At 50.0% G+C, this 14,097-nt stretch overlaps 1 protein-coding gene across 1 annotated transcript; it reads left to right on the top strand.

Moving 5' to 3' along the window:
- The first annotated feature begins 1,188 nt into the window (after positions 1-1,188).
- LOC149358000 (vacuolar protein sorting-associated protein 4B-like) lies at positions 1,189-2,145 on the top strand. Its single transcript, XM_089576711.1, has one exon. The coding sequence runs from the start codon at positions 1,189-1,191 to the stop codon at positions 2,143-2,145; it is 957 nt and encodes a 318-aa protein (XP_089432837.1).
- Positions 2,146-14,097: the final 11,952 nt, after the last annotated feature.

Here is a 14,097-nt window from a genome sequence, read left to right as displayed (position 1 = left end):
GTAGGCATATGTAACGAAAGGTAGAACGCGGTCCCAGTCTGTGTGATCGGCAGAAATGTACTTGGCCATCATGTTGCCGAGGGTCCGGTTAAAGCGCTCGGTCATGCCGTTTGTCTGCGGATGGTACGAAGACGTCTTACGGTGAACGATATGACACTGCCGAAGGAGGGCTTCCACGACGCCGGACAAGAAGACGCGACCCCGGTCGCTGAGCAATTCCTGAGGTGCACCGTGACGAAGAATGATGTGCTGAAGTATGAAACCGGCAACGTCAGAGGCCGTCGCAGCTGGCAATGGGGCAGTTTCGGCATAGCGCGTGAGATGGTCAATGGCGACGATGATACAGCGGTGCCCTGGGGCAGTTCTGGGAAGAGGGCCATAAAGGTCGATTCCAACACGGTCGAATGGCCGGGCCGGACACGGTAACGGTTGCAGAGGAGCCGGTGAGTGCGGTGGTGGGTTCTTGCGCCGCTGACATTCCAGACAAGAGCGTATGTACTGGCGGACAAAACGGTACATACCCCGCAAATAATACCGAAGGCGCAGGCGGGTAAAAGTTTTCAGCACACCGGCATGAGCACATTGCGGGTCTTCGTGATAACTGGCACAAATGGCGGAGCGGAGATGCCTGGGGATCACGAGCAGCCATTTGTGACCATCGGGGAGGTAGTTCCGACGGTACAGCAGCTGGTCACGCACGACAAAGTGATGAGCTTGACGACGGAGCGCTCGAGAAGAGTGGCGGGCTGATCGGTTGTCTAAGAAATCCAGAAAAGAAGTAATCCAAGGATCTTCGCGCTGCTCAGAAGCCATATCAATAGTGTCAAGAGAAGGTGCGAGGCCGGAAATAGATGGCGAGTCAAGCTCAGTGGTCACAGGGGAGCGCGAGAGAGCGTCGCCGTCGGAGTGTTTACGACCGGAACGATAAATGACTCGAATGTCGTAATCTTGTAAACGCAGAGCCCAACGAGCGAGGCGGCCAGATGGATCTTTGAGTGACGACAGCCAACAAAGGGCATGGTGATCTCTAATTAAATTGAACGGGCGCTAATAAAAATAAGGACGAAATTTTGTGATCGCCCAAATAATCGCCAAACATAATCGCCAAGAGAGTTGGGGTTTGCTGCCCCAGCGGCTAGTGCCGATGAAGGAGGGGAAGAAGACGAAGAAGACGGCACCGCGGGCAGGATGGCAGAGCTGGAGTCGCTGATGAAGAAAGCCCAGGAACAGGTTCTCCGGGCGGTGCGTGCCGAAGTGGTCGAAGGCAACCTCAGCAAGGCGGTCACTCTCTACGCGCTGGCTGGCGGGATCTACCTCGAAGCACTGCGAGAGGTACGGGTCCGCTGCACCAGCTGCATGATTCGGCTGCGGGAGCTGAAGGACTACGTGACGCCTTGTCGGCCCGCTCCTGCCATCGAGGAGGGCGCTGAAGGTGCAACTGCTGCCAAGCCGGACGAGTCCGATTCGGGATCAGACGAGGACGAGGAAGAGGCGGCCCTGTTCAAGCGCCCTGACTATGAGATGATCTGTCACTTGGAAGGAGTGCTCGTCCTCGGAAATTCCTCTTACAGCCCTTGCAGCGATATTGGCCATGTGGGGCTGGTGCCTAAGGTCCTCCGTCAGGCGGGCCTGGCTCCCTGCCGGACGCGCCGACGATCACGCTCGCCCGAGCGCCGGCCCGTGCGAAAGGTGCTGCTCTACGGCCCGTCGGCCACAGGCAAGACGTGCCTAGTGAGCGCCATCGTGGCGCGCAGCTCCGGGGCCACGGTCTACTACGTGTGCATGCCCATGTTGCTCAGCAGGTATCGCCTGCGTGACGACGTCGTGCTGGTACACTTGCAGTTCGACGACGCCCTGCGCCGGGCCCCATGCGTGCTCTTCTTCGACGACCTGGACGCCCTCTGCGGCCTCCCGAAGTCCCCGAGGGACCAGGAGCGGCTTCGCGCGCTCAAGTGTGCCTGGCTGGAGCGCGTGACTCGGCTGCCGCTGGCCAAGGGGGGCTCGGGCCCCGCTGTGCTCGTGATGGGCGTGGTCAACAACCCGTGGCTTCTGGACGACGACGTGCGCACCCAGTTCGAGCTCGTCCGGTACTCGCCCCTGCCGCACGAGGCCGACCGGCTGCGCCTGCTCAGGCAGCTGGTTTGAAACCCCAACTCTTTTTCTTACAGCTGTTATGATTATTATTATTGTTCACTTTGTTGTTTACCTCTGTACCCTTCTTGAATGTATTCCTTTGTAGGTTGAATGCCGTGCTAATTTTATTCACTTGTTTTTTTCCCAATAAGGAAGGGTTTCGTGACTTCTCTGCTTTCTCATTGCATCTCATTTAGCGTTTTTCATTCACGTTATTCTGATGTTTTGCAGTCACTGATGGCTCTAATTAGTTGTCACACGCTGTATGCTATGTCTTTTAGAGATCTCTTGGACCTAGACAGCTGAGCTAGCAGGTTTTATCTAGGAAGTCACATTGCGTGCAAGTTCACACTATTTTTGCTGTAGCCAGTATCTAGCTTGAAACTGATGCTTTCACCATGCATTCCAAGGTGCGATTGATGTCGAGGTGGTTGTATACCAGGAGAAATATTTCAGCTCATCCTGCTGTCAAGAATTTTCAAGGAACACAATTAAGTTTTTTAGGACCTCCTACCTCATTGGCTTTCCTTTAACATGCATTAAATACTGCTCGGATTTGCTGCAGGTGTAACAGTCATGATCGTAGGGCACGGCAGGTGTGAAATTTGTGCGTTTTTGAACAGTGCGAAATATTGCTGCTTTGGCTGCGAGAACTGTGCTGCATCATTAATATTATAACATTATGGTCCCAAATCAAGGTGCATTTTTCTCATTTTTGGTCGGTGACGACACAAAAGGGTCTCCCATACAGGTATGGGCGGAACTTACCGGCAGCCCAGACTACTGCCAAACATTCTTTTCCAATGGTAGAGTAGTTCAACTCAGCGCGTGACAGTGCGCGGCTGGCGTGGGAAATTACTTCGTCGACACCGTCTTGCCTCTGGACTAGAACGGCGGCAAGACCGATGTTACTCGCATCCGTAAGTATCTCCGTGTCGGAATCTTCGTCAAAATGCGCCAGTATTTGCGGAGAATGGAGGTGGCGCCGTAACTCGTCGAATTCGTTGTCCCAGGAAATTGATGCGTCAGCCAGGGTTAGGAGCGTCATAGGTTTGGCGATCTGGGAGAAGTTTTGAAAGAAGCGACGATAGTAGGAGTACAGGCCCAGGAAACGTCTGACTACTTTTTTTTTATGTGAGCGGGTACCGGAAAGGCAGCAACGGCAGCAAACTTCTCTGGGTCAGCTCGCATTCCGTCAGCAGTAATGACGTGCCCGAGAAACTTCAATTCGGTGAAACGAAAGTGACATTTTTGTGGTTTGAGGGAGAGATTGGCGGATCAAACGGTTTCGAGGACAGTTCTGAGGCGGTGAAGATGTTCCGCGAACGTCGAGGAAAAAATGATGACATCAGCAAGATAAGCAAAACATGTCTGCCACTTCAGAACTGTGAGGACGGTGCCCATCATTCTTTTGATCCTGGCAGGAGCTCAGCAGAGCCCGAATGGGAGCACGCGAAACTCCTAGAGCCCGTCCGGTGTTATGAAGAAGATTTTCTCACGGTCCCTCTCGCCAACTTCTACCTGCCAATAACCACTCCTGAGGCCGACCAAAGAGAAGTACTTGTCTTGGCGAAGTCGGTCGAGGACGTCGTCGATACGCGGCAGCGGATACACGTCATTCTTGGTCACACTGGCCGCATTTGTTTTTCCAGTCCCGAACTACTTGCGGACAGGTCTCGGCTTCCGCTCTGACGGGAAAAAGCCTCATGTTCACATGACCTACTTGCCATAGGCTGCTTTCGAACTCGGCTCCAGAGCCGGGCTCCCCCTTGGTAATGTACAAGGACGCTGCCATCTGCTAGCAGACGACGCAAGCCACGGCCACCACGACGCCGAAGCAACGCCGTGCGCTCGATCATGATAATGAGTCGATTTAAAGACTGTACTGTCAGCTTAGCGTAGGTGCATTACAGAACTCAGCTTTGGAGTTATGCTCGCCGCTACTTCTTGCGGCGAAGTTCGCACAAAGTAGCCCAACTCGTTCCGGATAGGCAGATAGACGAAAGCCTTCGCAAAAATGTTGACAACAAGCTCTATAGCTGATCCAGTATACGAGTGGTTCACCTGCGATGCTTTCAGGTAAGCGTACAGACAGCATGTCGCAAAACAAGCCAACAAGAACCTCTTCACACGAGGAAACAGTACGTGCTCTCAGCTCCGAACGCGCGTCCGTGTGCGGTGGATTTCAAGAAAATAAACGAAAGATGCAAGAACAGAAAGTTCTTGAGCACGAGAAGTACGCAAAATGCACACGGAGTCTAACACAATATGGCTGCCAGCGCAGCGCGCAGCTGTCGTCTGCTGCCTTTCCCGCAGCCCCAAGTAGCCCACGGACTGCCATTGGTGAAAAACGAACGCGTTACTATGGCGATGCAGTCAGATGAGCGGAGCTTTCGTGCTTCCCGAGAAAAACAAATACCGGACTTGAGTCCGCAAGTAGTCCCGCACAGTCCGGGACTGAAAAACAAATGCAGCCACTGTTAACACGTTCGCTGCGTAGCCCCTTATCAAAGTATTGATCTCTCTGCGTCGTGGCCCACCGGTGGGTCACCTGACGCTTCCCTCGGGTGCGGCGTGACACACCGGTGGGGCACACTAGTGAACTTATTCTTCCACCTGCTGAAAGATGGGTCTACTGGCATCTTCGGTGGTCATAGCTTGTGTGGGCTACTTGAAACATGTATGCTAGCGCAGAAAGTCATCGCGTGGTTCACTTGGCGCGTGCATTTCCAGTAAGTTGCTTTACCTGGGGCCGTATATTAAAATATCCGTTGTACATTTTCCGCTCCGTTTCGCGTGACATAAGGGTGAAGAAATCGTCAGAAGAAAGCAGCAGTCGACCAATCACAGAAATTAAAAGCAGGCGGATACTCGCGTTGACGATAGCCTTCGCCATTCGTTGCGTGCTCCGGTTAAATATTGGCTGCAAGGTGCATCCAATAGTGAGGTCCGGATGCCAATGAGCCAATAGTCAGGTCGCTTCCGACGGACGTTTGAACGGCATGGCTAAGTAATCGAACAATAATGCCCTGACGTAGAGCACCAAATGGGTCATGAAAAGAAAATGAATAATGGATCCTTGTAGCGTACGGCAACTGGAGAATTTATCGACTCATTTATTACCGCTACTCTGCTCGCTTCATCCGCAGTGAACGCTACTGAAACACGTTCTCAAGGATGTCCTTGAAAAACGGCGCCTTTTCTATCTACAAAATTTCTGCTTTATGTAACTAGAGCGCGGTCAAGAGTTTCGGTCGTTGTGGTCCGAACGAGTGCCTCTGGCTCTCGCGCCTTCGATTCTTCTTTCTTTTCCTGGGCATGCACAAGTTTCCACAATTAAGAGTTTGCGTTTTGAAGCCGTTGACTGCTACGTTTACTAACCCACCGGCCAAGTCCCCTTTGTGGGGCAACGCGTTGTAACCCTGCGTTTCAGCATTCACTAAGCACCAAGACTCAAGAACAAGACCTCAAACTCGACATTTTATTGAAGTACTTCCAGAATAATTTTCCGAAAAAAAGAACAGGCCAATCACAGGATCTGCAACTGAACGTCTTACGTGCCACCAGCTCACAATGTCTAAAGCGTAGCCTATGGTCAGGAGTTCTGCTCGTATTTTGGGCTGCCGTGTGCCCCCGCGGATCCGCTTCCAACGGAGGGACTTTTCTTTTAGTTTTCTGTACCTCCGTCGAATTTTTGACCGTCCATCACAATTTTGGAATGTTCGTAAAAAATGGAAAGCACAAGGATGAGGACCACGAGGCTTGGTACTGAGAGTGAGCCAAGTTATTGCGAATAGGACAGGCTAATTCTTCAGCTCACCTCTTGCACACATTGTGAGCGCTATTCAAAAGTACGTTGCGCATGTGGAAAGCGCCCGAACAAAAGGCTGGAGCTGGTAGCTGGAACATTTTCTGCGCCGTTTCCTGATAGCCGTCAGCTTTATCATCAGAAGCATTGCAAGCGCCAATGACAATATACAGGCGCGCTTTGTATCTCTACCGCCATCTGTGATATGATAGTTGAAACGCATTTTCATGCACTTGTGGAAGCATATCGTCGCCGCACTGCAAGAAACGCCTCGTTGTTTCCGCCAGCACGGCTGGACTGCGTTGCGTGGCCCACCAGTGGGCCACGACGCAGTGAACGCGTTAAACTCCCCGTAGTCGACGCAGAATCGCGCTCTTCCGTCTTTCTTCTTCACAGTTGGTTACAAGGACCTCTCTTCAACCGTTATGAAGGCAGCCAAGGCATCGTATAACCGCAATCCCCTTAGTGAGTACGAGTGAGACATTCCCAAGCAGCACAACACCATTGGTCGAACGTCGGGCAATTGTTGGCGAAAATTGGCAAGAACATCGGTCCTACACTGACATTTGGGCCGAGCGCTACCACTTTGACACATTGGCCCTACTTTCATGCCAGTTTAGGGCCAACGTACGTCCGACCGAGCGGCAAACGCAGGCCCGTCTTTCGTTCTGCTTTCAAACATTGGTATCGACCTTTATAATAATGTTATCCAGCTTTCGAATAATGTTATCCAGCTTTCGAGCATTGGTATCATGCTTTCGAAAATTGGCGCATGCAATATGACCCACTCGCCAATGACCGGCACTGTGGATGTACCATTCTGCACAGCAAATATTCATATTGCGGCGTCCAATGAATTCCTGAAAAAAAGACCTTTTTATTGCATCGAGTTTCAAGAACCACGCTTTTAGCGCACGCAGGATGGCTTGCGCTGCCACCAGCCAGGGGACAAAAGAAAGGGGGGCCCAAGAGCGTGGGGGCACAGGCTATGGGAAAATCATTTAATTTCAAGTTTCGTGCGTGCTGATCATTCAGGTTGGACAACGCAGTTCGGCAAACCGCTGTGGCACGGCTAAAGCATCTATACAGTACTTAACGGAGCTGTCCTCCAGCGAACTGATGAGTCATATCCGAAGTAATCGTTGCCCTCCTCTTGCAAGAGGACTGTTGCACTGCATTCAAACAAATTCCTCCGCCAGCTCTTGCACGATGACCTCACGATGTGTTGAGGCTGCAAAGAGATCCATGTTGTCATGATAAGCCTAATTATGGCCGTCAGAGGACAAAAACAAAAATTATTAAATAACACCGAATTTTGGTAGACGCAGTCCGCGTGAAGACACTAGCAACATATTTTGCAGGACAATTTTCAATTTATGCTTAAGAACAAACACCACATTAGTTGCACAAAGTGGAATTTAATTTACTAAACTTCGCTTGGACCAAATGGTTCATTTTTATTTTAATGCGCCGTGTCGCACCCCCTTGAACACATTCACAGAGACAAAAGCAAATTAATGTGATATTGAAAAGAGATTAATTTATTATTTTGTTTTAATATCATAACTCGTATCTCTAAATTGTGAGCTAATTTTTTATTCAAGTAAACATGCACAGATTGTAGCATCTCTCCCACATGGACAGATCTTTTTTTAAAGGGGTTAAAAATATGGCCTCCGATTCCCTGCGAAATACGCTGAACGGAAGAAACTCAGGGCACCTTTGTTTTTTTGTTTTTTTTAAATCCGGCAGTGTATCATAGTCGCCTCGCATGCGTGTTATATGGGATTCGAAACTGCGACTTGAAAACCACACAAAAACACTTGTCTGATAGTCCAGAATAATGCCCTGTTTTCATAAAGAGACAACTTGGGCAAAAGCTTTAGCCAGAAATTGCGGATTTTCTATTCCATTTGCAAGTGTGGACGCCAAAAAGAAACAGTACGGAAGTATTACACATATTCTTACCAACTGGTCTGCAGTGGAAAATAAATTCAGCGGTTCTGATTCCTGTCGTGCATAAGCGGTAACTGACAAACCCGCTCTTTGACAAAGCAGTGAATGTTTGGTGAGCTCATCTCGCCAAAGACGAAGTATGATGCTCTTTCCACTCGGGCACATTTACCCTGCGCACGACGCCAAGCCAGACATTTCGTAATCATTCTATCTTGGTATACGTCTGCAAGGTAATGTGGTTTTGGGTGTAAATGTTGTTTTGACTACGTGCGGCTTTATTTTTCCGGCAAGAAAAGAGAACGAGCCAAAACACGAGGACTACTTCTGAGTACTTACTCTCATTACGAAATGTCTGGCATGGCGTCGTGCGCAGGGTAAATGTGCCCGAATGGTAAGAGCTTCATACTTCGTCTTTGGCGAGATGAGCTCACCAAACATTCACTGCTTTGTAAAAGAGCGGGTTTGAATTCATGTGCACCTGAGATCGAATGCATTCGGGAAAACGTTTGTCAGTTACCGCTTATACACGACAGGAATCAGAACCGCTGAATTTATTTTCCGCTGCAGACCAGTTGGTAAGAATATGTGTAAAATTTCCGTACTGTTTCTTTTTGGCTTCCGCACTTGCAAACGGAATAGAAAATCCGCAATTTCTGGCTAAAGCTTTTGCCCAAGTTGTCTCTTTATGAAAACAGGGCATTATTCTGGACTATCAGACAAGTGTTTTTTGTGGTTTTTAAGTCGCAGTTTCGAATCCCATATAACACGCATGCGAGGCGACTGAGATGCACTGCTGGATTAAAAAAAAAAAAGGTGCCCTGAGTTTCTTGCGTTCAGCGTATTTCACAGGGAATCGGAAGCCATATTTTTAACCCCTTTAAAAAAATGATCTGTCCATGTGGGAGAGATGCTACAATCTGTGCATGTTTACTTGAATAAAAAATTAGCTCACAATTTAGAGATACGAGTTATGATATTAAAACAAAATAATAGATTAATCTCTTTTCAATATCACATTAATTTGCTTTTGTCTCTGTGAATGTGTTCAAGGGGGTGCGACACGGCGCATTAAAATAAAAATGAACCATTTGGTCCAAGCGAAGTTTAGTAAATTAAATTCCACTTTGTGCAACTAATGCGGTGTTTGTTCTTAAGCATAAATTGAAAATTATCCTGCAAAATATGTTGCTAGTGTCTTCAGGCTGACTGCTTCTCCCAAAATTCAGTGTTATTAATTAATTTTTGTTTTTGTCCTCTGACGGCCATGCTTAGGCTGATCATGACATCATGTATCTCTTTGCAGGCTCAACACATCGTGAGGTCATCGTGCAAGAGCTGACGGAGGAATTTGTTTGAATGCAGTGCAATAGTCCTCTTGCAAGAGGAGGGCAACGATTACTTCGGATATGACTGATCAGTTCGCTGGAGGACAGCTCCGTTGAGTACTGTATGGATGCCTTAGCCGTGCCACAGCGGTTTGTCGAGCTGCGTGTCCAACCTGAATGATCAGCAAGCACGAAACTTGAAAGTAAATGATTTTCCCATAGCCTGTGCACCCACGCTCTTGGGCCCCCCTTTCTTTTGTCCCCAGGCTGGTGGTTGCGCAAGCCATCCTGCGTGCGCTAAAAGCGTGGTTCTTGAAACTCGATGCAATAAAAGGGTCTTTTTTCAGGAATTCATTGGCTGCCACATTATTAATATTTGCTATGCAGAATAGTACATCCACAGTGCCGGTCATTGGCGAGTGGGTCATATTGCATGTGCCAATTTTTGAAAGGATGATATCAATGCTCGAAAGCTGGATAACATTATTCCAAAGTTCGATACCAATGTTTGAAAGCAGAACGAAAGCCGGGCCTGCGTTTGCCGCTCGGTCGGACGTACGTTGGCCCTTAACTGGCATGAAAGTAGGGCCAATGTGTCAAAGTGGTAGCGCTCGGCCCAAATGTCAGTGTAGGACCGATGTTCTTGCCAATTTTCGCCAACAATTGCCCGACGTTCGACCAATGGTGTTGTGCTGCTTCGGAATGTCTCCCTCGTACTCAGTAAGGGGATTGCTGTTACACGATGCCTTGGCTGCCTTCATAACGGTTGAAGAGAGGTCCTTGTAACCAACTTCTGCAATGAGCATCGACATCTGTTCCGGGCACAGCCATCGCTTATGCCGGCCATGTTCAGGAAGTGGCCAAATGCTTTGCTTGCGAAGAGGGCACAGCTGGAGCTGACGCAGTAGCGGTAAACGACGTCGCCATAAATCCAGGCCTTCCACCCGCTCAAAAAAGGCAACTCCAGGGCCTCTTGCTGGAGTTTGGTGCGTGTGTCGCGTCGTCGTCTAAAGTGCGACAAACACCGATAGTTAAACACCGTATTATCACACATGAAGGAGCTCGGTCGATCAATCAGCAGCTCTATCATTAGTCACCTCGTGAGCGAGATGCTATCCAAACACAGGTCACAGAGGTGCGCACAGACGGCGTCATCCAACCGTCAAGCAGTCCGCGGTCGTCTCCTGTCGTCATCGTGAAGAAGAAAGACGGAAGAGTGCGATTCCGCGTCGACTACGGGGAGCTTAACGCGTTCACTGCGTCGTGGCCCACCGGTGGGTCACGCATCGCAGTCCAGCCGTGCTGGCGGAAACAACGAGGCGTTTCTTGCAGTGCGGCGACGATATGCTTCCACAAGTGCATGAAAATGCGTTTCCACTATCATATCACAGATGGCGGTAGATATATAAAGCGCGCCTGTATTTAGGGTCATTGGCGCTTGCAATGCTTCTGATGATAAAGCTGACGGCTATCAGGAAACGGCGCAAAAAATGTTCCAGCTACCAGCTCCAGCCTTTTGTTCGGGCGCTTTCCACATGCGCAACGTACTTTTGAATAGCGCTCACAATGTGTGCAAGAGGTCAGCTGAAGAATTAGCCTGTCCTATTCGCAATAACTTGGCTCACTCTCAGTGCCAAGCCTCGTGGTCCTCATCCTTGTGCTTTCCATTTTTTACGAACATTCCAAAATTGTGATGAACTGTCAAAAATTCGACGGAGGTACAGAAAACCAAAAGAAAAGTCCCTGCGTTGGAAGCGGATCCGCCGGGACACACGGCAGCCCAAAATACGAGCAGAACTCCTGAACATAGGCTACGCATTAGACATCGTGAGCTGGTGGCACGTAAGACGTTCAGTTGCAGATCCTGTGATTTGAACTGTTTTTTTGTTTCGGAAAATTATTCTGGAAGTACTTCAATAAAATGTCGAGTTTGAGGTCTTGTTCTTGAGTCTTGGTGCTTAGTGGATGCTGAAACGCAGGGTTACGAGGCGTTGCCCCACAAAGGGGAGCTGGCCGGTGGGTTAGTAAACGTAGCAGTCAACGGCTTCAAAACGCAAACTCTTTATTGTGGAAACTTGTGCATGCCCAGGAAAAGAAAGAAGAATCGAAGGCGCGAGAGCCCGAGGCACTCGTTGCGACCACAACGACCGAAACTCTTGACCGCGCTCTAGTTACATAAAGCAGAAATTTTGTAGATAGGAAAGGCGCCTAATTTCAAGGACATCCTTGAGAACGTGTTTCAGTAGCGTTCACTGGGGATTAAGCGAGCAGAGTAGCGGTAATAAATGAGTCAATAAATTGTCCAGTTGCCGTACGCTACAAGGATCCATTATCCATTTTGTTTTCATGATCCATTTGGTCCTCTACGTCAGGGCATTATTGTTCGATTACTTAGCCATGCCGTTCAAACGTCCGTGGGAAGCGACCTGACTATTGGCTCATTGGCAACCGGACCTCACTATTGGATGCACCTTGCAGCCAATATTGAACCGGAGCACGCAACGAATTGCGATGGCTATTGTCAACGCGAGTATCCGCCTGCCTTTCATTTTTGTGATTGGTCGACTGCTGCTTTCTTCTGATGATTCTTTCACCCTTATGTCACGCGAAACGGAGCGGAAAATGTGCAACGGATATTTTAAAATAAGGCCCAAGGTAAAGCAACTTACTGGAAATGCACGGGCAAGTGAACCACGCGATGACTTTCTTCGCTAGCATAGAGAGAGAGAGAGAGAGAGAGAGATAACTTTTATTTTTCAGCTCAAGTCCGAGCCTTCTTAGTTGCCCGTTTGTTGGGCGCTATTTATCGGCGGTGGCAGAGTAGGGCCACGTGTCCCTTGGATGCGTCGGATGTGGGCGGCGAGGAGCGGCCAGAGGGTGGGCTGCAGAGAGGTTGGTGGAGCGGTCCATCGGGCCCAAGTGAGGTGAAAGGGGGGAGGCAAGGTATGCGAGGAAGGTATGGTGGGAGAATTAGTGGCGCGGGGGCATAACCAATATGTATGAATGTTGGAGGGATGCTCTCCGCACACGAGACAGGCGGGTTTGCCCGGTTTATGAAGGATATAGTGGGAATACAGTTCGCAGGGAAGGGAGTTAGTCTGTGCCTGACGAATTAGAGTGGCGTAAGCACGGCAAAGGAAATGGGAGGGTGACGGAAGGGTTCGTCGCATGTGCCGCAAATTGCGAAGGTGTTCGCGGCGGTCCTGTCGGTGTGTAGCGCGGTCTGCCTTGGGATTATAATGGGCTGGCCAGGCAGTCGGAGGGCCCGGTAGTATTTTTTCACGGGCCAGAGTATGGGCAAGCTCGTTCTCCGGTATACCTTGATGACCAGGAATCCATTGAAGGCGGACATGGAGCGTAGGGTGGGCTGTTAGGTATTGCAGCAAAGTGTCTAGGATATGGGGAGGGAGTTTTTGAGATTCGAATGAGCGTATGGCAGCCTGAGAGTCTGCACGTATGGTGATGGTGGAGGAAAGGTGGTCGTGAAGCGTAATCGCCTCTTCTATGGCCAGAGGTTCTCCGTCGGTTCAGGAGGGCACTCCTGTGTGGAGACGTGTGGAGGTGCTTCGAGGGCCGACTACTGCAGTAACTACTTGGTGCTCGAGGATATGGGCATCGGTATAGTAAGTGTCGTGGCCCAGTGCGGGTAAATGGTTCGCCAGTGCTTCACGCCGCCCGGGATTTATCGTTGGAGACATGTGGCGTGGAATGGGTTTTACAGTAATACGCAGGAGGCTTTTCCACGGGGGAGCAGATGGTTGAAGCGGGGGTAGTTGGGAAATGGTGTGTCCGAAAAGGCTGAGGAGGTCTCTGCCTTGCTCGGAGGTAGAGAGACGGTGTATCTGGGCTCGGTGGTGTGCTGCTGCGCGTTCTTCGAGGGAGTTGAAAATGGCGGCGTCTGCGATCAGAGCATTTGCGGCGTAGATGGGAACTCCCATGGCTAATCGAGTGAAGCGACGCAGAGAGGCTTCCAGTTTGCTTACTTGAGAGGATGTGAGGCGTTGATAGGGGTAGGCGTACATGACCCTCGAATAAACGAGTGCTTCTATAACTCGACGGAGTTCGTGTTCTCTGAGTCCATGCTTTTGACGAGATATACGGGACAGCATGTGGCGAATTTGGTTCAGTTGTTGCAGGAGTTGGCTAAGCCACACGTTGCACTTTCCCATCTTGTTGAAAAGTGAAGCCAAGGATCTTGATGTGGCTCCGTCGGGGAATAGGGGTTTGCGCGAGAGAGAGTTGAATGAGTTCGCGGTAGGAAGAAGCGGTTTTTTGAGGAGCGTTAGAAACCACTATGTATTCCGACTTTTCGGCGGAACAACTCATACCTATGCGGCGTGGATGCTCCTGAACGACGTCGAGGCCTTGCTGCAAAGTGGATTCTAGTTCCCCGGCGTTTCCTGTGGTAGACCAGAGAGAGATATCATCCGCATATATAGCGTGGCGTAGGCCAGGAATTTCAGCCAGTTTTTGGGGCAGTTCTTTCATTGCCAAGTTGAAAAGCATAGGTGAAAGAATGGATCCCTGTGGTGTACCTGCGGTGAGGGGAAAGGGGGCGGAAGGTGTGCCGTCGGGGCCAATGATTCGGAGGGTCCTGTCTGTAAGAAAGTCTTTGATGTAGTTGAACATGCGGACCCGAGGGCGAGTGTCTGCCAGGTTGGTGAGAATTGCGGAGTGGGCGACATTATCAAAAGCCTTTTTGATATCCACGCCGGTCAAAACTCGAAGCTGTGCGCTGCTTGGGAAGGCGTACAAATCCTCATAGATTTGCCGTCCAATGTCTTGTGTGCATACGTGGGCGCGGAATCCGACCATAGTGGGAGCAAGACAGCGATTGGTATGCAGGTGCCATTCGAGACGGGTAAGGGCCATCTT

Source organism: Amblyomma mixtum, chromosome 3 (assembly GCF_055824585.1).
Source record: "Amblyomma mixtum isolate Tamu chromosome 3, ASM5582458v1, whole genome shotgun sequence".
Taxonomy (NCBI): domain Eukaryota; kingdom Metazoa; phylum Arthropoda; class Arachnida; order Ixodida; family Ixodidae; genus Amblyomma; species Amblyomma mixtum.
The sequence above is the reverse complement of the archived record's forward strand: the minus strand, read 5'-3'. Positions and strand labels throughout refer to the sequence as shown.

Bases quoted from the DNA above. Each gene is read 5' to 3' on its own strand.
- LOC149358000 (XM_089576711.1), top strand. From the start codon at position 1,189: ATGGCAGAGCTGGAGTCGCTGATGAAGAAAGCCCAGGAACAGGTTCTC.